The sequence below is a fragment of the Neofelis nebulosa genome, chromosome 5, assembly GCF_028018385.1.
Source record: "Neofelis nebulosa isolate mNeoNeb1 chromosome 5, mNeoNeb1.pri, whole genome shotgun sequence".
NCBI classification, from domain to species: domain Eukaryota; kingdom Metazoa; phylum Chordata; class Mammalia; order Carnivora; family Felidae; genus Neofelis; species Neofelis nebulosa.
In genome coordinates this window covers 75,632,042-75,658,230 of record NC_080786.1, presented here as the reverse complement: position 1 = coordinate 75,658,230, position 26,189 = coordinate 75,632,042, and the positions used below count along the sequence as shown (strand labels likewise).

At 39.2% G+C, this 26,189-nt stretch overlaps 1 protein-coding gene across 3 annotated transcripts in view; it reads right to left on the bottom strand.

The window, feature by feature from the left end:
* Positions 1 to 24,802, bottom strand: part of YEATS2 (YEATS domain containing 2) — a 111,493-nt gene extending 86,691 nt beyond the window's left edge. The window contains exons 1-4 of one of the 3 annotated variants that reach the window (XM_058730638.1): positions 24,611 to 24,802; positions 7,546 to 7,663; positions 3,871 to 3,968; positions 3,237 to 3,329 (exon numbers count right to left, since the gene is read on the bottom strand). In XM_058730638.1, coding sequence (XP_058586621.1) covers positions 3,237 to 3,329; positions 3,871 to 3,968; positions 7,546 to 7,648 — 294 coding nt within the window. In that variant the 5' untranslated portion in view covers positions 7,649 to 7,663; positions 24,611 to 24,802. Of the gene's footprint in view, positions 1 to 3,236; positions 3,330 to 3,870; positions 3,969 to 7,545; positions 7,664 to 9,179; positions 9,331 to 24,422; positions 24,521 to 24,610 lie in introns of those variants that run through there. The other 2 variants (XM_058730639.1, XM_058730640.1) reach the window with 2 other exon arrangements.
* Between the last annotated feature and the right edge of the window lie 1,387 nt (positions 24,803 to 26,189).

Genomic DNA, 26,189 nt, shown 5'->3' with positions numbered 1-26,189 from the left:
CTCATCAACTGCTCTAAATAAAACATTCCTGTAAGAGACATAAAGATTTTTTAAAATGTGTATGTAAAATGGCTCCCACACAGGAGTATAATGTAGCATAGAATGCTGTAAAATTATTAACACTTACATATATTTGCTATCAGACCAGTACTGAAGCCTGGAATATTTTTGTGTATCTTGTTACTTGGATACAAAATACAGTGTACTCTGTTATAATGTGATTCACTCTACAGTTCCTAGGCAGCACAGCTTTTAAAAACCGTGCTATTAACATCATTTAGTGAGAGAAAAGGAGTCAAGAGACTAGGATTTCAAAGCAACAAAACTGCTGAATCTCAATAATAAAGAGTATTTTTTAGAGCTGTGATATATTTTGTTACAGCAAACTAAAAATAATTAAATGGCAGATTGTAATAGACAAAAATACACCTAAATACCCTTGAATAAATCCTAATCAGAACAGAAAAAAAAAAAAAAAAAAAAAAATCAGTGTACTTCTAGACCACCAAGTAACAGTTCAGAAGTGCTAATGGTTTGGGGCGCCTGGGTGGCGCAGTCGGTTAAGCGTCCGACTTCAGCCAGGTCACGATCTCGCGGTCCGTGAGTTCGAGCCCCGCGTCAGGCTCTGGGCTGATGGCTCGGAGCCTGGAGCCTGTTTCCGATTCTGTGTCTCCCTCTCTCTCTGCCCCTCCCCCATTCATGCTCTCTCTCTGTCCCAAAAATAAATAAAAAACGTTGAAAAAAAAAATTAAAAAAAAAAAAAGAAGTGCTAATGGTTTAAAAAAAAAAAAAAAGGGCAACAAAATATTAAATGGACAACCACCTCTTCAGACAGAATAACTACAAGCCATGCAGCTGCTAGCTTATAAGAAAGGACTTTAAAATCTGCATTGAAGAGCATCTCCCAAAAATTCATATGCACCCTGAACCTTGAAGGTGACTCTATTTGGAAATAGACTCTTTGCAGATATGATCAAGTTAAGATGAAATCATACTGCTTTAGGGCCTACCTAGTTAAGAGGGAAATGTGGACAGAGAGAAACTAAGAAGACACACAAGAGGGAAAATATCCATGTGAAGATATACAGAAACTACAGTGATGTAGCCACTAGTCAAGGAATGCCAAGGTTTGCCAGCAACTGTCAGAAGGTAGGCGAAGGCAAAGAAGGATTCTTCCCTACAGCCTTCAGAGACAACATGGTCCAGCCAACACCCTGACTTAGGACTGCTAGTCTCCACAATCATCAGATAATAAATTCCTCTTATTTTAAGCCACCAAGCTTCTGGTAATTTGTTATGACAGCTCTAAAAAAATAGCTCAGGGCCCCTGGGTAGCTCAGTCAGTTACGGGTCTAACTTCGACTCAGGTCGTAAATCTTATGGTTCGTGGGTTCGAGCCCCACGTCAGGCTCTGTACAGACAGCTTGGAGCCTGGAGTCTGCTGTGGATTCTAGGTCTCCCTCTCTCTCTGTCTTATCCCAGCTCGAGCATGTGCTCTCTCTCTCAAAAATAAACATTTAGAAAAAAAAATTAAAAAATAGTTTACACTCTAATATGCATTATGGAAATTCCTAAAGTAGAAGAAACAACTACCTAAGATTAAACTCAAATAATGCTCCAGATTTCTCCAAGACAATGTCAGGAGTACCACCAATGCCAGGTACCCTAAGCTCCACAGGATGACATGAAAGCCAAAACACAGCACCTCTTATCTGTAAAAACCATGGGGAACAATGCAAAGAAAGCAGTATGCCGTCACACCTTCCCCAGCCCTGCCACCATTCTCACTGAGCCAGTACTGTCCAAGAGAATGATCTGAGAAAACTTATGAAAAAGAAATTTTAAAATGAAAAACGAACAAAAGTTATGCTGAAATTATCAAACTGTCAGACAAGAACTTCTGTTTCAGTTGAACCCTATCCCCATTCCTTTATAACTGGACCAATCTAGTGGTAATCACATTAACTAAGTGGTTAAACTTATTATCTTTAACAATAGGACAACCTGATTACTATGTGACCTGATGTGATATAATCATGAGGTATACAGAATCACTTAGGAAGTATTATTGCCAAAAACCTCTAACTTTAATCAAATCTTTAGACCCAACTACCAGTTTGCAAAAAAATAGAGGGAATGAAGGAATAACCCAAGGGGAAAAAATAATAAACCCAAAATGTGGGATATCTTATAAACATAAATGAACTATTCTCTTCAAATAAGTCAGTATCATGGGGAAAAGGTGAAAGAAGTATTTTAGATGAAATGAGTCTAGAGAAACAAAACGTCCAAATGTAGCCCATGAACCTTAGATCCCGTGTCAAAAACAAGCTTTAAAAGGTATTTTGGGGACGGGGCTCTGGGTGACTCAGTTAAGTGTTCAACTTTGGCTCAGGTCATGATCTCACAGTTCATGAGTTCGAAATCCGCGTCAGGCTCTGTGCTGACAGCTCAGAGCCTGGAGCCTGCTTCAGATTCTGTCTCCCTCTCTCTCTGCCCCTCCCCCATTCGTGTGTGTGCGTGCATGCTTCTCTCTCTCAAAAATAAACAAGCATTAAAAAACATTTTTTTTAATCTTTAAAAGATATTTTGGGGACAACTGGGAAAATATGAATATGGATTGGTTATCAAATAATATCAGGAAGTCACAAAAGAATGTCCTTTAGGAAATAAATGATTTAAGTACTTAGGGGTGAAGTGTCATGATGCCTGGAACTTATTTTCAAATGTTCTAGAGAAAAATAAGATAAATAAAGCAAAATGTTAAAATACGGAATCTAAACAAGCATAAACAGGTGTTTATTTCACCTCTTCAGTGTACTTGAAATTTTTCATAAAGACTGGGGAAAAAAATCAGGGTTTCCTGAATAAGGTATATATACTGAAACTACAAATTGCTGTTCATTAGGAAAATCAATCTACCTATAATTTGCTCCAAAGCCGACCATAATCAAATGAAGAATAAGGCAAGAACAGGGTCTCATTCAACTTTGTATCTGCAAATCCTAGCAACAGTGCTGAATATTAGTTGGAAAAGGATTAAATAAAAAGGAAAAAATGTTACTTGGGATTATTGACAGGCTATGTATTTTCCCAGGAAGGGAGGCGAGGCTTCTTGAATTCTGAAGGCCAATACAAGATACGTTTCAAAGGCAGGAATTTCACATTAACACTGATTTCCCCTTCATACAACAAATATGGATGGCCAGAAATGATTGTATATGAGGAAAACGTACCTCAGAAACTTTTAGAAGGCCTGCAGAAGCATAGTAGTTGGCAACAATGCAGGCACGAAGTTTATCCATCATCCTTCTTGCCTCAATCAATCGCTACAAACAAATGTTAACTCATTAAAAAAATGGAAATGACAGAAGAGATACACTATAAAAATTTTCATAAAATAAGAAATACAAATGACCAAAAGTTCAATTTCTCTAATAAGCAAAGGAGAGCAAAAACATGACTATTTCTACCTATCAAACTGGCAAAGGATTGAAAAGAATGACAAAAGCCAATGTTTGCAAGAGAATATAGACATGTTAATATGAACATTTGTGTGTATATATGCATATTCACTGAGAAACGTCCATAAAGAAACTGGGCACAAAAGCAAAGAGGAATTATGTTTTGGGATGGAATTTCAGGTAATTTTTTTTCATTATGTTTTCCTGCAGTTTCATTTATAGAAAAAAAATGCCTTTTTTCCAGAATGAGAAAACTCTTTAAAAGAACGGCAAAGGGAAAAAAAACATAATTTTATCTCAACAGATCTTTTTAAATTCATCATGTATAGATTTTTTTGCAATAGCTTTGTTGTTTTTTTAAATTTATCACCATTTTTTAAATATATCACCATTATCACCATTATACCTGATCGATGACTTCAATTTCATGTTCCTTATTCTTCATTTCAAGTGCAAATTGTTCCTTAATAATAGTCTCAATCTTCTGCACAGCAGCATCTCGAGCTGCAAAAAGAACATAAAATAATCCAAGGTCTAATTAATCAGTGACTGTCTTGATTTAAGTCAGCATGCAATAGAACAAACCCAGAAACAATGACTCCTAAGTGGAGAAACCTAGTGGCTGTCACCTTAATCAATGATGAAAAGTTAACATCACTAATACAGGGGCAAACTGACCTCATGTGTTTTCTGACATAATGCAATGTCATCACTCTATGCCGTTCTGGTGAAAAATGCTAAATCTAATCACAGGGAACATCAAACAAACCTAACTGAAGGATATTCCACATAGTAACTGGCTTATATGATTCAAATATTAGAGTCAAGAAAGACAGAAAGGTTGAGGAGATTAGAGATATGACAACAAAATGCACTGTGTGATCCTGGACTGGATCCTGGAGAGGGGAAAACAGTTATAAAATACAATACTGGGACAACTAGTCCCTGTTATTCAAGTGTTGAATACGGACTATAGGTTACACAATGTAATGGATGAATGTTAAAATTTCCTGCTTCTGATAATAGTACTATGATCACATAAGAGAATCTCCCTAGGAAATAACACTGTGTTTACAGGTGTCCAACTTATTTTCCAACGATTTAAAAAGAATGATGTGCATATATACCTGAATGCATGCATTTGTGCGACTGTGTGTGTGTTTGTGTGTGTGTGTGTGTGTGTGTGTGTGTGTTTGGGGTGGGGGAAAGACTGATAAATCAAATAAGGCAAAAATATAAACAACTGGCAAATTAATCTGGATAAAAGACATGCAAGTATTCCTTGCAATTATTCTGTTTGGAATTGTATCAAAATAAAATTACTGGGGAAAAAAAATGAAATCTATTAAAATTCCAGGAGAAACATTTATTGACCTGTGAAAAACCACAGTCCAAGGACAAAGAAAATACAGTTAGCTAGAGGGGAGGCAGTCTGTGATATAAGAGCAGTTCATAAAAAGGCATGTAGCTTCCTTCTGTAGAGAAGGATATGGCAAGCAATTCAGCAGTTTCTGATCACAACTACATAAAGGAATAAGCAAATAAAGAATTCAAAAGTAAAAATGCTTCTACTCCTGAAGCTAGTATTACACTATGTGTTAACAGGTATTTAGGGGCACCTGGGTGGCTCAGTTAAGCGGCCGACTTCGGCTCAGGTCATGATCTCGCGGTCCGTGAGTTCGAACCCCACGTCGGGCTCTGTGCTGACAGCTCGGAGCCTGGAGCCTGTTTCAGATTCTGTGTCCCCCTCTCTCTGACCCTCCCCCGTTCACGCTCTGTCTCTCTCTGTCTCAAAAATAAATAAACGTTAAAAAAAAATTTAAAGTTAAATAAAAACTTAAAGAAAGAGAAAAAAGGAAAGAAAAAAAGAAAAGAAAATGCCTCTAAATGTGATAGAATTCAGATGATGACTACTCAAAATAATATGCAACTCAGAGTCTAAAATATCAGATACAAGAGAAAAAAAAAGAGCCAAATGACTGCTTGAAAAACCTGGAATTTGGGGGCAGCTGGCTGGTCAGTCAACAGAATATACAACTCTTGACCTTGGGGCTGTAATTATGTTCAAGCCCCACTTTGGGTGGAGAGATTACTTCAAAATAAAATCTTTAAAAAGAAAAAAAAACCTGGAATTTTGCAAAAGGATTCTGTGTTTATAACATGAAAAAATGATGTTCACCCATGCTTTGAAGTATATGAAAAACTGCAGAGAAAATTTGGCTACTCTGATGGCCATATCACTTTCTCATTGTAAAACATGACATTATATGGCAACTTCAATGTTGCCATTAAACTTCAATGTATACTAGTAATGGAGTAAGAGCATTCTTGTGGATATGTCTGCATGGAAGCAAATGACTGATATTTCTCATCATGAAAAAGAAAAGTATTTTCTAGTATTACTATATATATGTCCTCGTCTGTAGAAACCAGCAGATACTCTTAGGGAAGGCTGAAAAGTCAGAAACTGTGATCACTGAAGGCTATTTTATCATAAGCTCCTCAGAAAGAAACACTTCTAAATTATCCCTTTCATAGAATAAAAAAAAACACAAACAAACAAAACAATACAAGCAAAGGGAAGCATCCTACCAAATCTACTTTGAGAAAAATTCTGAAAAATAAAAACATGGCTTGGGATTAGGCAGAGTATGGACATCAAAAAGAATAGCAAACTGTCTTTCAGTAAGAAAAAACCATCCCTGTTAGGCTGAGTATCTGGGAACTTACACCAGATTTAAAATGAAATTATGATGTTTACTAAAACAATCAGTTTTTCCTACTCTTAGTTTTCTTTAAAAAAAAAAAAAGTTATGCCATGTGATGCATTTGCATAATGGATATAAGTTTCACATTTGTTGGGCTTATTATGGAAAGAAAATGACTTTTCCTTATAAAATTACAACTGAATGAGGGGAAAGGTTGCAGTGAATGAAATGGTTTCATTATTTGGAATTCAATTTGATAATTTTTGGTCCACAAAGACTTTCTGTGGTACATATGACTTGACTGCACTGAGAAAGACAGGAATTTTCTTTCACTACTTCAATTCTAGCAGCACTAATCTTTGTGGAGCTACAACACTTTATGACTTGGCTGCCTTCTTTACCCAACTGTAAATGTTAACTTACATGGACTTACTATTTAAATAAACGGTAATGAATTCCAGCAATAATTTAAGAACTCAAATTCAGGGGCACCTGGGTGGCTCAACTGGTTAAGCATCCGACTTTGGCTCAGGTGATGATCTTGTGGTTTGTGAGTTCGGGCCCGCATAGGGCTCTGCTGTCAGCATAGAGCCTACTTTGGATCCTCTGTCTCCCTCTTTCTCTGCCCCTCCCCCACTCACACTCTCACTCTCAAAAATAAACATTTAAAAAAATTAAAATAAAATAAAATAACTCAAATTTAGCAACTTTTTCTGAGAGAGCTTAAAACATTCTGGGTAGCTACACACAGTTGATGATTTGCTCTTCAACCAATTATATGATCTTGGGCAAGTAGTTTAATGCCCCTTAACTACTAGCAACTAAGTGCAGGAGTTAAACTAGATCACTATTTCTCAAATGTATATCATTCGTATACCACCTTTAAGTTACCTACACCACATCGGAGAACCCTATGAAACACCTAATTGACATAATTAAATAATATTTTTACATTATTTTAGCCTCATCCTAAGCAAAAGTAGTCACAAAATTACAAGTTTGATGAGACCATCACCTTTCCAATAGACATTAAAATAATATGCAACAATTACAATAAAAAACTTAACCCAATGTGCCACCTATAATCATCTACCACACTGCAGTATACATATTATAGGACTTTATGGTTATAACTAACACACAACGATAGCTAAAACTTACAGCCAGTCTCATTACTGACACTTCACTACCTGATTGTCTTCCTGGCCTCTTATGTCACAAATGGCGTATTGCTATTAACAGAGCACTTAACTAATCCCTCTTCAAATTATATACAGCAGTGGAAATGCATTTTGTTTTAGTTTCTGTAAATCTTATAGGGAGGCAGATTCAACAAAGAAATAAATAATTTCCTAAGGGAGGTGAATTTCTACCTGAATTCTCAATTGCTTTATGTCGCTTATTTGGAAGGGCCACAGATACATCCTCATAATCAGGGTCGGTTTCTTTGATTGTCCGCTTGATTCCAGACATCATGACATTCGTTCTTCACTGTGAAGTAATAATAAATAAACAAGTAACACTGTTTGATGCCAGTACTTATAATATATGTCTACACATATATAAAGGGAATATTACATAATGCTGATAACTCATAAGTCTCAGTGTAAACATGCACATATCCCTGTTAAAGCCAAAAGCATTAACTACCTTCAAAGGTTAACTTTAAGGAAAAAAGTCATCATCATCTGTTAGAAAGCATAGGTTTGCCTTTCAAGAGAAAATCCTTTAACAAGGCAGCACACTACTCAGGCTTTTCAAAAGGGGCCAGTCTTTCAATGAAGGGCACTCATAACGAAAGGAAAGAAACCAGACTCTGATAACAACATGGTTAAAGCCCAAATAGCATCTTGGAATTCACAATGCAGCCACCATATTACAAAATATGAGAGGCATCTGGGTGGCTCAGTCAGTTAACCATCCGACCTCGGCTCAGGTCATGATCTCACAGTTTGTGGGTTTGAGCCCCTCGCCGGGCTCTATGCTGACAGCTCAAAGCCTGGAGTCTGCTTCACATTCTCTGTCTCCGTCTCTCTCTGCCCCTCCCCCGCTCACACTCTGTGTGTCTCTCTCAAAAAAATAATAAAATAAAAAATTTCTTAAACTTAAAAAAATGAGCAATATATATAGTTAAGCTCTCAATAAATAATTTATCATACAAATCCTCTTTCTGCTACTTAAACGTGCCTGCTACATAACAGGTACTCAATAATATTGATCATTTATCATTATTCATAAAAAACACAGACTTATATTAAGACAGCAAGTTTGCAATCTGGTAAACAAGTCCTATGTACACAGGTCTTTGAGTAAAACAATCCCATAAATCTTCCAGGTCTGCACTGTCCCAATACATTAGCAACTACCCATATGTTGCTATTTGGTGTTAAGTAAACCGTTAAAAATTAAAAAAATAAAGTTAGGGGTGCTTCAGTGGCTCAGTCAGTTAAGTGTCCAACTCTTGATCTCAGCTCAGGTCATGATCTCATAGTTTGTGGGTTCAAGCCCCACATAGGGCTCTGTGTTGAGGGTGCAGAGCCTGCTTGGGATTCTGTTTCTCCTTCTCTCTGCCCCTTCCCCTCTTGTTCTCTCTCACTCTCTCTTTCCCCACCCTCCCCTCACCTCCCCACCCCCGCTCAGTCCCTCCCTCCCTCTCAAGATAATAAACATAAAAAAATAAAGTTAATTCAAAATTCAGTCCCTTTCTTCACATTTCAATTTTTCAATTTCAGAAGTAGCCACATTTCAAGTGCTCAATAGCCGTCAGTAGTTTGGTAGCTACAATATTGGACAGTGCAAATACAGAACATTTATATCACTGCAAAAAGTTCTACTGGACCCTGTTCCTCTTCTAAACTGTGTTTCATTGAGCATTTATTAATATTTCATGAGTTGATTTAGGAAATGCTGTCCACATCAGCACTGTCCAAAAGATATATAATGTGAGCCATGTGTGGAATTTAAAATTCTCTAGCAGTCACTTTAAAAAAAGGAAAAAGAGGGGCACCTGGGTGGCTCAGTTGGTTAAGCGTCAACGAAGTCTCTTGGTTTCGGCTCAGGTCATGATCTCATGGTTTGTGAGTTCAAGCCCCACATTGGGCTCTGTGCTGCAGGCGAGGAGTCTGCTTGGGATTCTCTCTCCTTCTCTCTCTGCCCCTCCCCTGCTCACTCACTCTCTCAAAATAAATAAACTTAAAAAAAAATTTTTTTTTTAATGAAAAAGAGGGGAGCCTAGCTGGCTCAGTCAGTAAAGCATGCAACTCTTGATTCCGGGGTCGTGAGTTTGAGCCCCACATTGGGCTCAAAGAGATTACTTTAAAAAAAAAAAAGGGGGGAAAGAAATGGGTGAAATTAATTCTAATAATATTTTTGCTTAACCAATGTACCCAAGTTTTACATTCTTATCTTTGTGCTAAGTCTTTAAAATCCAGTGTGTATTTTACACTTCTAGCACATCTCAATTTGGACTAGCCACACTTCAAAGGCTTAGTACCACCTGTGCCTAGTGACTCCCTTACTGGGCAGCAAGGGCCTACTGATACAGTATACAGATAAAAAAAAAAAAACAAAAACAGGTCTAGGGTGGTTACATGAGTTGCCTCATAGAGCACAATCCATGACACAGAAAAGAAAGAGCTCCCTGATTTCCAGACCTGTGTTCTACTGCTAATGGTTATTTACCTAACCAAAAGAAAAATACACAATATGTATTTATTGAGGCAATAAAAAGAGTGTGTTTTTTGTTTTTTGTTTATTTTACACAGAGAGTGTGAGCAGGGGAAAGGGGCAAAGGGAGAGAGAATTCCAAGCAGGCTCCACACTCGGCACAGAGCCTGACGTGGGACTCGATCCCACAGTGCTGGGATCACAATCTGAGCCAAAATCAAGAGTTGGATGCTCAACTGACTGAGCCATCCAGGTGCCTTGAGGTAATAAAAAGTTTCAAAATAAAATTAATAAAAATAAAATACTAACCCAAAAATTTTGACTCAGTTAAAACAGAAATAACAATTTAAAAGTTTCTTGGCTTAGGGGTGCCTGGGTGGCTCAGTCAGTGGAGCATTTAACTCTTAACCTCAGGGTTGTGGGTTTGAGCTCCACATTGGGTATAAAGATTACTTAAAAATATTTTCCTAAAACAAAACAAAACAAAAAAAAAAAACAGTTTCTTAGCTTAGTCCAGTTCTTTCATCCATCCCAGAGACAGGCTTACTTGAATCAGATGGGAGAGAGACCCATTATGTAATGATATATATATTTAAAACCTAGATCTAAGATCATTTTTCCTGTAATTGCTACCTTGTATAATATCACTAAGCTTAAAAATGTTCAAAAATCTTTAGCATTTATAAATATCCTGAATCAAGCCATTTAATGTTTGTTCACTATCATTACATAACTGCTTTAATTTAGCATATAAATGAATCTTTACTTTTATAGAGGCCCTGAATCCAACTATTATTTTCTGTTTTTAAGGTTTTTAGGGGCACATGGTGGTTCAGTTGGTTTAAGCCTCTGACTTCAGTTCAGGTCATGATCTCACAGTTCGTGAGCCCCACAACAGGCTTTCTGCTGACAGCTCAGGGCCTGGAGCCTGCTTTGGATTCTGTGTCTCCCTCTATCTCTGCCCCTCCCCTGCTTGCACTCTGTCGCTATCTCAAAACACAAATAAACATTAACAAAATTAAAAAAAAAAAAAAGTTTATAAAAAGTGACACGTAATGGGGCACCTGGCTGGCTCAGATGGCAAAGCATGCAACTCTTGATTTTGGGGTTGTGAGTTCAAGCCCCACTTTGGGTGTAGAACTTACTAAGAAAAAATAAAACAAAATAATAATAATAAAACATTTCTTTGAAAAGTAAGAAGAAGGTCGCATTTGGTCTGCAACTAGTTTCAGACAACCTGAAAAAAATCTTGGGTCACTACATGAAGAATGCATTCTAGGGGCACCTGGGTGGCTCAGTCAGTTGAGTAGCCAACTTCGGCTCAGGTCACGATCCCGAGATTCTTGAGTTCGGGCCTCATGTCAGGCTCTGTGCTGATAGCTCAGAGCCTGGAGCCTGCTTCAGATTCTGTGTCTCCCTCCCTCCCTTGCTCATGTTCTCTCTCTCTCTAAAACGAATAAAAACATTAAAAAAAATTTTTTAGGTGCGCCTGGGTGGGGCTCAGTCGGTTAAGCGTCTGACTTCAGCTCAGGTCATGATCTCGCAGTTCGTAAGTTCAAGCCCCATGTCTGGCTCTGTGCTGACAGCTAGGAGCCTGGAGCCTACTTCAGATTCTGTGTCTTCCCCACCCTCTCTGCCCTTCCTCTGCCTGTGCACACACACACACACTCTCTCTCTCTCTCTCTCTTAAAAATAAATAAACATTAAAAAAATTTTAATAAAAAAAGAATACATTATAAAAAAAAGAATACATTCCTAAAAATCAATAAACCTCATTCCTTCTTCTTTAATGCAGATGGGAAAAAACACACCTCCTATTCTCCAATAAACCTAGAAGCAGAGACAGACACATCCCAGCAGATCTCCAAATCTGTTTCTGCACCACACCATTTCTTTGGTGACCACCTGTCTCCTACAGCTTGCCAGAGCCTTATGGGATCATTCTGTAAAGATGAGTGAGTCCAGCATCATCTTCACTCATCCATTCTATGGACTTCATAATCTGAATATTCTCCTCCTACTTCCCAAGAGTAATAGCAGCTCCTCCCCAGAAAGGCTGGGGATCCTTGAAGAAAACAATATTTTATTTCACCTTCACTTAAGCGATAAAGCAAAACTCTTTCACTTTTGCTCTAAAACTGGGAAACAGAAGGGAAAAAAGAGAAGAATTTGTAGAGAGGTTGGGGTGGGTAAGGAAGAAACCACCAATGAGTTAACCTGTGCTGCCAAGGTTATTCATATTTCATGCAGCCCATGTAAGAAAGCTTTTCCTGTCATATTTGGGTATAAATTTGGGCCTCCAATAAACATGTTTAGGAAGATTTAGGTCCACACTGGGCACTTTTTAATAATTCAGGTCTGCTTCTGTCTAGCAAGAACAATACTAAAGTATACACATGCCACATTCAAGTATACACTAGCTAAGCTAGGCACAAGTGCTGAGGCATGCTCTCACCATGATGTAATAATACCTGAATGGAATGTGTAACAAATGACCCATGGTCATATTAAGTTTTGGATTCTTGTCTGACTTTGAGATTTATGAAAAGAAAATTATGAACAGTTGCTAGATACTATCAGATTCAACTTTGAAACAAAATGTCCTACTAATTTTCTCCGGTTTTGAATCAGATGAAACTGAAAAGAATAAGGAGATGGTAAATGTGAACTGGTAAAAAAAAATCTGTTACTGTTTATAATTTGACTTTGAGAAAAGATTTTCTCCATACCATGGGACCAACGCCAAACACAGAAACATAAAGAAACATACATAATGCTGATTCCTCTAATTTAGAATTTTTATCTCACTGAAGCAGACTCATTATAAAAAGTGAACGTCTTTCCAGTGGGGAGGACCTCTCCATAAGAACATACTCCTCGCAAAGGACCTCCTCTACTCAGCACTCCTGGAAAAGAGGAAGCACAAGAAGCACCTGGTTCAGAGCCCCAACTCCTATGTCATGGATGTGAAGTGCCAAGCATGCTACAAAATCACCATCCTCTTAGCCATGCACAAACGGTAGGTTTTGTGTGTTGGCTGCTCCACCGTCCTTTGCAAGCCTACAGGAGGACGAGCAAGGCTATAGGAAGTTGCTCCTTCAGATGGAAGCAGCACTAAAAGCAGCCTGAACCAACATGAGTGGAACACTATCCCAATGATCACGTTTTGTTTTGTTCTTAAGTAGGCTCTACACCCAGTGCAAAGCCCAATGCAGAGCTTGAACTCCCAACCGTGAGATCATGACCTGAGCTGAGATCAAGAGTCAGAAATCTAGGGGTGCCTGGGTGGCTCAGTCACTTAAGCATCCACCTGTTGATTTCAGCTCAGGTCATGATCTTGAGGTTTGTGAGTTTGAGTCCCACGTCGGGCTCTGCACTGACAGTGCAGCTCCTGCTTGGGATTCTCTCTCTGCCCTTCCCATGTGTGTTTCTCTCTCTCTCTCTCTCTCTCTCTCTCTCTCTCTCTCTCTCTCTCCCCTCTCTCTCTCTCTCAAAATAAATAAACCTTAAAAAAAGGTTCACAAAGGGGCGCCTGGGTGGCGCAGTCGGTTAAGCGTCCGACTTCAGCCAGGTCACGATCTCGCGGTCCGTGAGTTCGAGCCCCGCGTCAGGCTCTGGGCTGATGGCTCAGAGCCTGGAGCCTGTTTCCGATTCTGTGTCTCCCTCTCTCTCTGCCCCTCCCCTGTTCATGCTCTGTCTCTCTCTGTCCCCAAAATAAATAAAAAACGTTGAAAAAAAAATAAAAAAAAAAAGGTTCACAAAAAAAAAAAAAAAAAAGAGTCAGACACTTAACCGACTGAGCCACCCAGGTACCTCAGCAATAAACACATTTTGGATTAAAAAGGAAAAGGTAAACATTGTTGGGGCACCTGGCTGGCTCAGTTGGTAGAACATGTGACTCATGATCCTGGGGTTGAGTTCAAGCCCCTCATTGAGGGTAAAGCTTACATTTAAAAAAAAAAAAAAAAAAGTGGGGATCTAGGTGGCTCAATCGGTTAAGCATCCAACTCTTGATTTCAGCTCAAGTCATGATCTCAGGGTTCATGAGATCAAGCCCCACGTCAGGGTCTACACTGACAGCACAGAGACTGCTTGAGATTCTCTCTCTCTCCCTCTCTTTACCCCTCCCCCACTTCTACACACACACTCTTTCAAAATAAACTTAAATATATATATACATATATATACACACACACACAAAGTAAATGTTGTCAATTTAAACTTAAAAAAAAAATACACATTTTCCCCTACATACAATGTAAGAAAGCAAAACTACCCTATCATACCTGTTCAAATAACAAGTCTGAGTTCTTGAAAAAAGTTAAAGACCAAAAGCAAAACTAAACCTGGTAATGTTCTATCTTTAAATATGAAAGAAAAAATAATTTTAAAATGAAACTGTGTAATTAAAAATACAATTATGTAATACAGTCACTAGAAATTCTTAGTAAAAGATCTTAGTTCTTATGTCAGAGTATACCCAGTCCTACAATCCTGTCTTGCAAATAATTTTACAAGATGTGGCCAATTCTGGGGAAAGGAGTAAAATCTTATAAATAAGGTCCTTGAAAAATATGCAATGTACTTTGTGAGGTATCTTCTCAATATAAACTTCTATGATCCTCATGCATTTGAATCTCATCAGAACCCTGAATTTTGTGCTCACTCAAGGCAACTTTTCGCATCTGATTTAAAAGGGGAGCCAGGGAGGAGCAGTACAATCATTTTCTACCTGATTCCATACAGACAGATGTTCCTAAGATGTTAATAATGACTTTATCATTCTTTGGCCCTATCCTTTCTAAATTCTTCATTTCAAACAAAATGTTTTCCCCTTTGTAAACAAGACAACCAACATTTCTTTATTAAATATCTGGAAGAGAGAATCTACAAATCCATTCTTCTCTATTAGCCAAAGAAACATTTGAAAATGTCTGTAAAAAACAAAACAGGGAAAAAAAATTGGAGGGGCACCTGGCTGGCTCAATCAATACAGCATGCAACTTTTTTTTTTAATGTTTGTTTATTTTTGACAGAGAGAGACAGAGACAGAGAATAAGCGGGGGAAGGGCAGAGAGAGAGGGAGACACAGAATCTGAAGCAGGCTCCAGGCTCTAAGCTGTCAGCACAGAGCCTGACACGGGGCTCAAACTCACAGACCGCGAGATCATGACCTGAGCCAAAGTCGGACGCTCAACTGACTGAGCCACCCAGGTGGCCCAATACAGCATGCAACTCTTAATCTTGGGGCTGTGATTTCAAGCCTCATGTTGGGCATATAGATTGCTTAAAAAAAAAAAAAAAAAAAGGAGAATGGATAAGCAAATTGTGTATACCCAATGAACTCCTGATCTAAGCAAGAACAGAAATGAATCTCAAAATCATCTTGGCAAGTAAAAGAAGCCAGACACAAGAGTACATATGTGAATGATTCCACTTATACGAAGTTCTAGAACAAACTAATCTATGGTGAAAGAAAAGAGAGTAGCTGTTCAGGTGCTGGTGGTGGGGACTGACTGGGTGGAGTAATAAAGGAAGTTCCTGGAATAGTCTGAAATGATAGCTGATTTCATATGAGAATCCTGTCTGAATTGTGAAGCCCGAAAAGTTTTTTTTCCAAAAGAAGCAAAAGGAAATAAAGCTGGTCTACAATTCCAGGTTGAAAAAGGAAGGAAATGGACCAGATCAAGATTATGTCAAACTCTTGGACACAGTCACTGAGAATACATAAACTGAGCCAAATCTTGCACACTTCACTAAGTAGGGATTTTTCACTGGAGTTTTCAAATGGACAACGACAACACATTCTATGGGGATAAGTCTCGTGCTTTTCCATGTGAAGCTGAGATTCTTAAAAGGAAACAAGCAACTTAAAAAGGGGACATTTTTTAGAAACTGGTTTTTTCTTTAAATCAACACTCTCTAGTCTAAAAAACTATTTATAAAAATCTACCTACTGATAAAAATTTTCTGGAACCAGATATAATAATGATGGCTGCACAACTTTGTGAATCTACTAAAAGAAAAAACACAGAGTTTTACACTTTAAAGAGTGAATTTTACAGTATGTGAATTAGATCTCAAAAGTCATTATAAAAAATAACAATGATGGCATACCTCACTGGCTCAGTCAGTGGAGCATACAATTCTTGATATTGGAATTGTAGGTTCAAGCCCCACAATGGGTGTAGAAATTACTTAAAAAATATATATATATTGGGGCACCTGGGTGGCTCAGTCGGTTAAGCGTCCGGCTTCGGCTCAGGTCATGATCTCATGGTTTATGGGTTCCAGCCCGGTGTGGGGCTCTGTGCTGACAGCTTGGAGCCTGGAGCCTGCTTCAGATTCTGTGTCTCATTCTCTCTCTGCCCTGCCCCCACTTGTGCTCTAGTCTCTGTCTCTCAAAAAATAAATAAATGTAAAAAAAAAAATTAAAAAATAAAATCTTAAAAAATGACAAACCCAATATATATTAACCTTAAACAAAAATCTATTTACAGATTATCCTTCCCCAAGTACATGAGTGCATGCTACATGTGCATTTACAAAGGGGCAGAGCCATCAGTTGGGTAATCAACATTAGGAAGACTAATGCTCACATCATGCATTAGGAAGCTCCCCTGCTCACACACACACTCTCCCTGTCTCTCAAAATAAACAAACATTTAGGGGCGCCTGGGTGGCGCAGTCGGTTAAGCGTCCGACTTCAGCCAGGTCACGATCTCGCGGTCCGTGAGTTCGAGCCCCGCGTCAGGCTCTGGGCTGATGGCTCGGAGCCTGGAGCCTGTTTCCGATTCTGTGTCTCCCTCTCTCTCTGCCCCTCCCCCGTTCATGCTCTGTCTCTCTCTGTCCCAAAAATAAATAAAAACGTTGAAAAAAAAAAATTTAAAAAAAAAAAAAAAATAAACAAACATTTAAAAAAGAAAATTTGTGGGATGATACATGTTTACTATCTTGATTGTGGTGATGGTTTTACAGGTGTATAAATAAGTTGAAACTTCCCAAATTACACATTTTGTGCAGTCTGTAGATGCCAATTGTACTTCAATGACACTTTAAAAACCTACAACTTTCGAATATAGTCTGCCAGAAACACATATAAAGTATAAACAATGAGATCCCTCATTCACTGTGGGTGGAAATGTAAAATGGTGCAGCTGCTGTGGAAAAGTTTGGCAGCTCCTGAAGAAGTTAAACAGAACTGGAGTGTCTGGCAGGCTCACCTGGAAGGACATGCAACTCTTGATTTCAGGTCATGAGTTTGAGCCCCACATCAGGTGTAGAGATAACTCAAAACAAAAACAATAAAACCTACACTTTAAAAAAAAAAAAAAAAAGTGGGGTGCCTTGGTGGCTCAGTCAGTCAGATGTCCACTCTTGATTTCAGCTCAGGTCATCTCATGGTTCATGAGTTCCAGACCCACATGGGGCTCCATGCCCTGCTTGGGATTCTCCCTGCTCCTCCTGTACTCTCTCTCTAAAAATAAATAAACTTAAAAAAAAATTTTTTTTAAGTTAAACAGATTTACTATATGACCTAGCAACTCCATTCTTAGGTATATATCCAAGAGAACTGGAAACACATGTTCACACAAAAAGTTACACCTAAATGTTCATAATAGCATTATTCACAATAGTGAAAAAGTATAAACAACCCAATATCCATGGATTGATGCCTGGACAAACATAATGGGGTATATTCAAACAGGAGAGTATTACTAAGCAAAATAACGAGGTACTGACACATGCTATATCACAGACAGACTGAATGTATCATGTTAAGTGAAAGAAGCCAGATACTAAAGGCAATGTGTTATATGATTCTATTTATATGAAATGTACAGAAACAGGCAAATCCATAGACTCAGTGTGGTTGCCAGGGGATGAGGGGAGAGGGAACAAGGACTGGCTGCTAATAGGTACAGGGTTTCTTTCTGGGGTGATGGAAATACTTTGGAATTAGATGGTAGTAATGGTTGCACAACCTTGTAAATATACTAAAAACCATTAAATTATACACTTTAAAATGGTGAATTTTACATTAAGTGAATATGTCAATTTTAAAAAATATACGTACCCTGAAACTAATTTTTTATAAACAAAATAGAGAACAATCACCAATGTATTCATTAACTCAATGACTAAAAACATACAAATCAAGAGGAACTCCCCTTGGCATTCTCCTCACCCTCAGCCTTTACTACCAACACATAACACATCTCCCCCATCCTCATGCACCCCCACAGTTCATTCTTCAGATAAACAGAATAAACAATCCTTGGCTGGAGAACTAGTTCTACCTCTCTCTGTCTGCAGTCATCAAAGTTCGCATGGCTGAACATCTCACAATTACCTTTCAATGGATTCATATTTCACCTCTACCTTCTCTCTTGCTTACTGAAATGCTATTCAACTTTCAAGAAATCCAATTAAATTCCAACTCATCCATGAAATGCACTCCAGCCTTCAGAAACTTTTTTTTCCTAACTCCCACAAAACAGATGTTACAGACACAATTTGCTTCATAAGCCTTGTTTTCTGAGGGAAAAATGTACTGACCTTCACCCACCACTTGGTAGCAGTGTGGAAAACAGGATAAAAGGGAGCCAGGATTAAAGGTAGGGAGATGGGGGTGAATTTAAGGATTGGCAGTGAAAATTCAAATAAAAATCTCTGGTTAAATAAGAAGAGAATCCTCTTTCTGAGAAATCTATCCTAAGAAACTGCTCTCAATTTACTCTCATATGTGAGCTGCACTTACAGATCTATAGTTTAAGTGTTAGTTCTCTTCCTGTATATTTTATAATAAAAAATTGGTAGTAGTCGATGGCAAATTATAGTGCATCCAATGAATGAATACGAAGGGTTTTTAATATGGAGGGATATGATCTTATATGTAAAAACCCTAAATATTCCACCAAAAAAAACTGTAATAAATTAATTCAGCAAACATCAGGATACTAAGTCAACACACAAAAATCAGCTGCATTTCTATGCTCACTAAAAAATCTGCAAAGTAAATTACAGAAACAATTCCATTTATAACAGCATCAAAATGAATAAAATACAGTTGACCCTTGAACAATGCAGGCATTGGGGGCACCAACCCCCCATACAGTCAAATCCATGTATAACTTTTGACTCCCCCAAAACTTAACTACTAACAGCCAACTGTTGACCAGAAGCCTTACCAATAACATTAACAATTAACAAATATTTTGTATATTATAAGTATTATATGCTGTATTCTCACAATAAAATAAACTAGAGAAAAAACTAAGAAAATCATGAAGAGAAAACACATTTACAGTATTATACTGTATCCAAAGAAGTCCACATATAAGTGGATCTGCACAATTCAAACCCATGTTGTTCAAGAGCCAACTGTACTTAGGAATTAACCAAGGAAGTCAAAGAGTAATACAATGAAAACTACAAAACATTGCTGAAAGAAATTAAATACAACATAACTGAATGGAAACATATCTCATGTTTACGGATTGAAAAATACTGTTTAAAACTCAGTACTACCCAAAGCCATCTACAGATTCAATGCAATCCCTATCACAATCCCCATGACATTTTCCGCAGAAATAGAAAAACCCATCTTGAAATTCATATGGAATTTCAAGGGACCCTGACCAAAACAATCTTGAACAAAACTGAAGAAGTCACTCCTGATTTCAAAACTTACTAGAAGCTACAGTAATCAAAACAGTTTGGTACTGCCGTAAACAGAAATAAACAGACCAATGGAGAAGAGAGCCCAGAAACAAAGCCTTGCATATATGGTCAAATGATTTTTGACAAGCGTACCAAGACCATTCTATGGAAAAAGAATAGTCTTTTCCACAAATGGTGCTGGGAAAACTGAATATCTACACGTGAAAGAATGAAGTCAGACCCTTAACAACACATACAAAAATTAACTCAGAATGGATCAAAGGTTTAAATATAAGACTTAAAACAACAGAACTATTAAAAGCTTCACAACATTGGATCGGCAAAGATTTCTTAGATAGGACACCAAAAGCACAGGTTTAAAAAAAAAAAAAAAAAAAAATAGACAAACTGGGCTTCATGAAAATTTAAAAATTTTGTGCATCAAAAGACACTATCAACAGAGTAAAAAGACAATTCACAAAAAGCTAAAATATTTGCAAATCATACATTCAATAAGGGATCAATATCCAGAATATATAGAGAGAACTCCTAAAACTCAAAGCAACAAAAACTTGACTTAAAATAGACAAAAGATTTGAATAAACATTTCTCCAAAGGTATACAAATGCCCAATAAGCACATGAAAAGATGCTCAACATCACTAATATTAGGGAAAAAAGTACAAATCAAAACCTCAGTGAGATTATTACCTCACACCCATTAGGATGGCTATCAAAAACAAACAAACAACAACAACAAAAAAAAAAACCCAGAAAACAAATGTCAGCAAGAATGTGAAGAAACTGGAACCCTTGTACAATGTTGGTGGGAATATATGAATATACGTGCAAGCCACTATGGAAAACAGTGTGGCAGTTCAACAAAAAACTAACAATAGCATTACTGTATGATCCAACAATTCCACCCCTGGGTATATACAAACCAAAAGAACTAAAAGCAGGACCTTGAAGAGGTATCTGTATACCCATGTTCTTAGCAGCATTATTTATAAGAGCCAAAAGATGGAAGCAACGCAAGTGTTCATCGACAGATGAATGGGGAAATAAAATGGGATATATACATACACTGGAATATTATTCAGCCTTAAAAAAGGAAAGTTCTTTACTAAAAGAAAAACACTGATTCAAAGGGAAACACATGCCCCTATGTTTATAGAAGAATTATTTATAATAGCCAAGATATGGAAGCAGCCCATGTCCACTGATGAATGAAGAAAATGTGATATATATAAACACAATGGAATATTATTCAGCCATAAAAAAGAATAAAATCTTTCCATTTGCAAGGACATGGATGGACCTGGACGTTATTATGCTAAGTGAAATAAGCCAAAGAAAGGCAAATACCTATGATTTCACTCATTTGAAACTGTTAAGAAACAAATGAGCAAAGGGGAAGAGAGGAAGAGAGAGACAAACCAAGAAACAGACCCTTAACTATACAGAACAAACTGATGGTTACCAGAGGGGAGGAGGTGAGGGGATGAGTGAAGTAGGTGATAGGGATTAAGGAGTCACTAGTCCTGATGAGCACGGTGATGTATGGAATTGTTGAATCACTATATCCTACACCTGAAACTAATATAACACTGTATGTCAACTGGAATAAAAATTAGTTAAAATAGGGGAACCTGAATGGCCTCAGTCAGTTAAGTGGTCAGCTCTTGATCTCAGGGGTCCTGAGTTCAGCCCCATATTGGGCTCCAATGCTGGGCATGGAGGCTACTTAAAAAAATAAAAATGATTTAATTAATTAAAATATGTAATTTTTTTTTAAAGGAAGGAAATTCTGACACCTGCTACAACATGGATGAATCTTGAGGGCATTACGCTAAGTGAAATAAACCCATCAGAAAAAGACAAATACTGTATGATTCTACTTACATGAGGTACTTATGGCGGCTGCTATAGGGACTAGAAAAAAGGAGGAATGGGGAGTTATTGTTTAATGGGTATAGATTTTCAGTTTTACAAGATGAAAAGAGTGATGGAGATGGATGGTGGTGATAGTTGCACACTGTTACAAATGGATTTAATAACACTGAACTGCACACTTAAAAATGGTTAAGGTAGTAAATTTTAGGCTATGTGTATTTTAAAAAAAAGCATATATAGAAGTTAACCATGTATTAACTTGGGATCAGACATGTCTCTCCTGATGGAGCATATATAATAAACTCATTTATTCCCAGAAAGGAAAAATACTTAAGGGGGGAAATTCTGCAAGCTCTACGTAAAACTACATGTTTTCAGTATCTAAAAGAACTCTTGACAATCAATTCCCAAAAGTGATAAACACAAAAAGATACACACAGGACAGAAACAGAAATTCACCAATGACCAATATATGTGAAAAAATTTTCAAACACACTAGTAATCAAGGAATGAAATACTAAACAAGACACCATTTTTCACCTATCAAATTTAGTTGTGGAGCAGATGGAAATAAGGCATGTTGAAGAAGGCCCAGGTTTTTGTAATTCACACTCATTATCTTCACTTACTCAAGCCGCAATCAATTATTCCAATCTAGTTTCCACCTCCTACTTCTAGAACACTGGATAATAATACCAATGACGGGGGGCGCCTGGGGGGCGCAGTCGGTTAAGCGTCCGACTTCAGCCAGGTCACGATCTCGCGGTCCGTGAGTTCGAGCCCCGCGTCAGGCTCTGGGCTGATGGCTTGGAGCCTGTTTCCAATTCTGTGTCTCCCTCTCTCTCTGACCCTCCCCCGTTCATGCTCTGTCTCTCTCTGTCCCAAAAATAAATAAAAAACGTTGAAAAAAAAATAATACCAATGACAAAGGGGGGGTGTGGGTGGCTCAGTCGGTTGAACATATCTGACTTCAGCTCAGGTCATGATCTTGCGGTTTGTCAGTTCCAGCCCCACACCGGGCTCACTGCTGTCAGTGCAGAGCCAGCTTGGGATCCTGTCTCCCTCTCTTTGACCGTCCCCCGCTTGCATATGCATACTCTCTCTCTCAAAAACAAATAAACGTTTAAAAAATAATAATAATACCAATGACCAGGGGTGCCTGGCTGGTTCAGTCAGTGAAGCCTGAGACTCTTGATCTCTGGGTTGTGAGTCAAGCCCCATGCTGAGTGTGGAGATTACTTAAAAATTAAAAACTAAAAAAAAAAATAGTAATACCAGTGACCAAACCAACAACCTCCAAAACCAATTAAACATCTCAGAAGCAAGGATGGACCAATTCTCTTGTCTTCTGTGAACTTATTTTTCTTGGTTTCCATCACACCAGTCTTTTGCTCCCCTACCTACCTCCCCCACCACCACCACCTACCTCACTGGCTATTTCTTCTGCCCTGTGTTCAATATTCTTCCTCTACTACATCTTGAAGTATTGGGGGGGACCAAGTGCCAATTTTCACTTCTCTATCTATACTTTTTACCTTGGTGATCTCATACAGTCTATACCTTTCGATATCATCTATGTACTGAGTACTCCAAATTTTTATCTAACAGCTCTTGGCTCTCTCTTCCATGAGATCCAAACCTGTTCACCCAATTGCTTCTTCAACTACCAACTTCACAACTGATAAGCATCTCACATTTAATACACCCAAAACAGATCTCATGATTCTTCCCACCTCAAACTTCTGTTCCATTCTTCTCCCTCTCAGTAAATGCCACCATTTACTCATAGTTGCTCAAAACAAATACCAAAAAGCAAAGGATTCTCAGGGAATGCAGCTGGCTCAGTGAGTAGTTAGTAGAGCATGCGACTCGATCTCTCAGGGTCATGAGTTCAAGCCCCACGTAGGGCACAGAGTTTACTTAATTAAAAAATAGATATATATTTTTTAAAAAGCAAAGAATTCTCCCATTCCCTCATCAATCCACTTCCAAGTCTTGTTCATTCTACCTCCAAAATATTTTTAAATCTTTCTACTCTTCATCCCTGCCATGGACCTAGTCCAAGGTACTGCAAACAGCATCCTAACTGATCTCCAGCTCCCCACTCTTGCCCTCTTCCTCCACATAGCAGTCAGATTATGCTACCTGCCTTCTTAAAACCTTCAAAGGATTCCTATGAAAACTAAATTCCTAATCAGGGCATTATCTGCTCCTATCTTTGAAAGAATATACACAACCAAAAATATACAATAACATCTCTAGGCAGCAGAACTATGAATACTCTTCCTCATTTCGCTTGTATTTTTAAACTTTTCTATGATGAATACTTGCTTATTAAGAGGAAACGATATTGTTGAATACTGTGTATTACATCGCATTTTTACACCTTAAGGAAAAAAGAAAATGGAAAATTGTAGGTAAACTCTAACTGTAACTGTTATAAGCTTAGATGAAAATACTAGCAAACATAAACACTGTAAGAATGATGTGTCAGGGCTATGGGATTATCGGTGATATTTTCCTCCTCTACTTTCTATTTTATAACATAATTACACTCACAACAGAAAAAAAGATTATGAGATAAACCTCATTCGTTGTCTTCTGCAATCTGGCCACAACCCACCGAACCAGTCTTTCTTCCAACTACTCACTTTCCCAAGCTTTCCACTCTAACCTCGCACTGTCTCACACATCTGGTGCTTTAACTCGGGCATATCCCTGGAAGATCCTCCAACCTTTTTAAATCCCACTCATCCTTCACAGGGGAGGGGGGCGGTAAGGATGGCGACAGGTTGGAGGTAGATTTCACCGTTCTTGTTGGTAAATCCACAACTTGCTGGTACCGGAGCCAAATCTCATTTCCGATCCCATCACAGGCCACCAAGCTTAACATCCTGAAAGCTCCGGCCACTGGGGCCCAAGGGACCCCCATCCCGCAGAGAGCACTGTGCCCCTTAGAAAACGACCCCCCACACAGCCAAATTCCAGGTTGCCGCTTCGAAGACTCCTCCGACAGACACACTCACCGCGGAACCAGCCCGCCCCTCCGGTCCTCTTCTATCCGCAGTCACTCGCTCCCCGCTCCGCCCGGGACCGCGCGGCCACCCGGGTGGGGGAGGGGAGCGCACGTGCCCGCGCCGCCCCCGCCCAGACAATGCCCGGGAGAGCGGAGCGCGCGCCCGGCCGGCCGGAACCCGCTCCCGCCAACACTCACCCTTGCCGGGTCTCCCGCCGAAGCGCAGGGCCCGCTGGGCGCCGCGAGAGGACACGAGGAAGGTGCGAAAGCGGGCGAAGCTCCGCGGAGCCGCCCCGCCACGAGGCCCCAGCGACCCCAGAGCCCGCGGAAGCACAAGCCTCGGCGGAGCCCGCCCGTCCCTCCCTTTCGGCCCCGCACGTCAGCAGCAGGGGCGGGGCGGGGCGCGCGCGGCGGCGGCGCGCGCGCGCGCGCGGCCCCGGGGGCGGAACTTGCAGAGATGTGGGCGGGGCCAGGACTCCAGCTGGTGCTGGGGCCGAGGCTGGCCGGGCTGGAGCTGTAGTTGGCGGTGGCCCAGACTCTGATCCCGGCCGGTGCTGCCGCACTGCCTGGGGAGTATGGATGTTGGTTCTGGCAAAGGCACCATCATCATTTATCATTTTCCTCCCTAGAAGATGGCAAGTTCCAGCCTCAAGTTTGACAGAATATTCCTTCTGCCGGCATATGTGAAGCTTCTACAGTAGTAACAGTAGCTATGATTTGTGTATGTGTATCATCTTGTACCAAGCTTTGTGCTAGGTTCTAGGGATACAAATAACAATAGTTATTACTAACCTATGATACAGATGCAGAAATTGGGGCTCCAAAAGGTTGGGATTTAACTAGTTTACACAACTAGTGAGTGACAATCCATCAAGTCCAGTTTACCTGCTAAATATCTTTTGAGCCCACCTTTTTCTTTCGCCCTGTACCGCCCTACCCCAGACCCCATCATCTCCTGCCCAAGACTGCTGTAGCCGCCCAACCGGTGTCCAGGGATCTGTTTCTGTTCCCCTTCAATCTGTTCAAGTCACTGTGTAAAGATTTACCACTGGAGCTGAGTGATAAGTTTAGAGAGAGTTTCCTATATAATTTTTTATACTTTACATATGTTATCAATTTTTAATGCTTAATAAAAATGTTTTAAAGAGTTCACTCCTTTATCTCCAATAGCAAGCCCAGTGAATTGCATGTGGCATGCACTCAAAAAGTATTTGTTGAATGAATGAGTTAATAGGACCAGGAACTGACTCCAAAACTCTGTATGATAAGGAAATTGAGGGTTTTATAACATGTCACCCCTGGCCCCCTGACCTTAAAGTCTATCAGGGGTAAAGACAGATTGACAATATTTGTTCAGCAAATTTTTTATTGCGTTTCTGTTCTGGCACCGTCTGCCAAGCACTATGTTAGGCACCGAGCATCAGAAAGGAACAAAACCGATCCTGCCCTTGTGAAATTTACAGACAATCTGATCTGAAAGGCCAGGAAAGGCTTCTCTTATCCTGAAGCTAAGACCCAAAGAGAGAATAGGAATTGGGGAGGTAAAAAATAAATTTCATAGAGAAAGAAGTAGGGTAAGAGGTCAGCATGAATGGGTCAATATTCCTCTGATTTTGAGGTCTAACCCTGAGAAAGGGGCATAGTAGTGTCCAGCTGACTAGGGATTGGGTGGGGCTAGAAACCCACTTCCCCTAGCCCAGCTTAGAAGGCTGAACAATTCTGGCAAATGTCTCACACTGAGCAGGGCTCAGGAGTAGGGGTATTGGGGAGAGAGAGA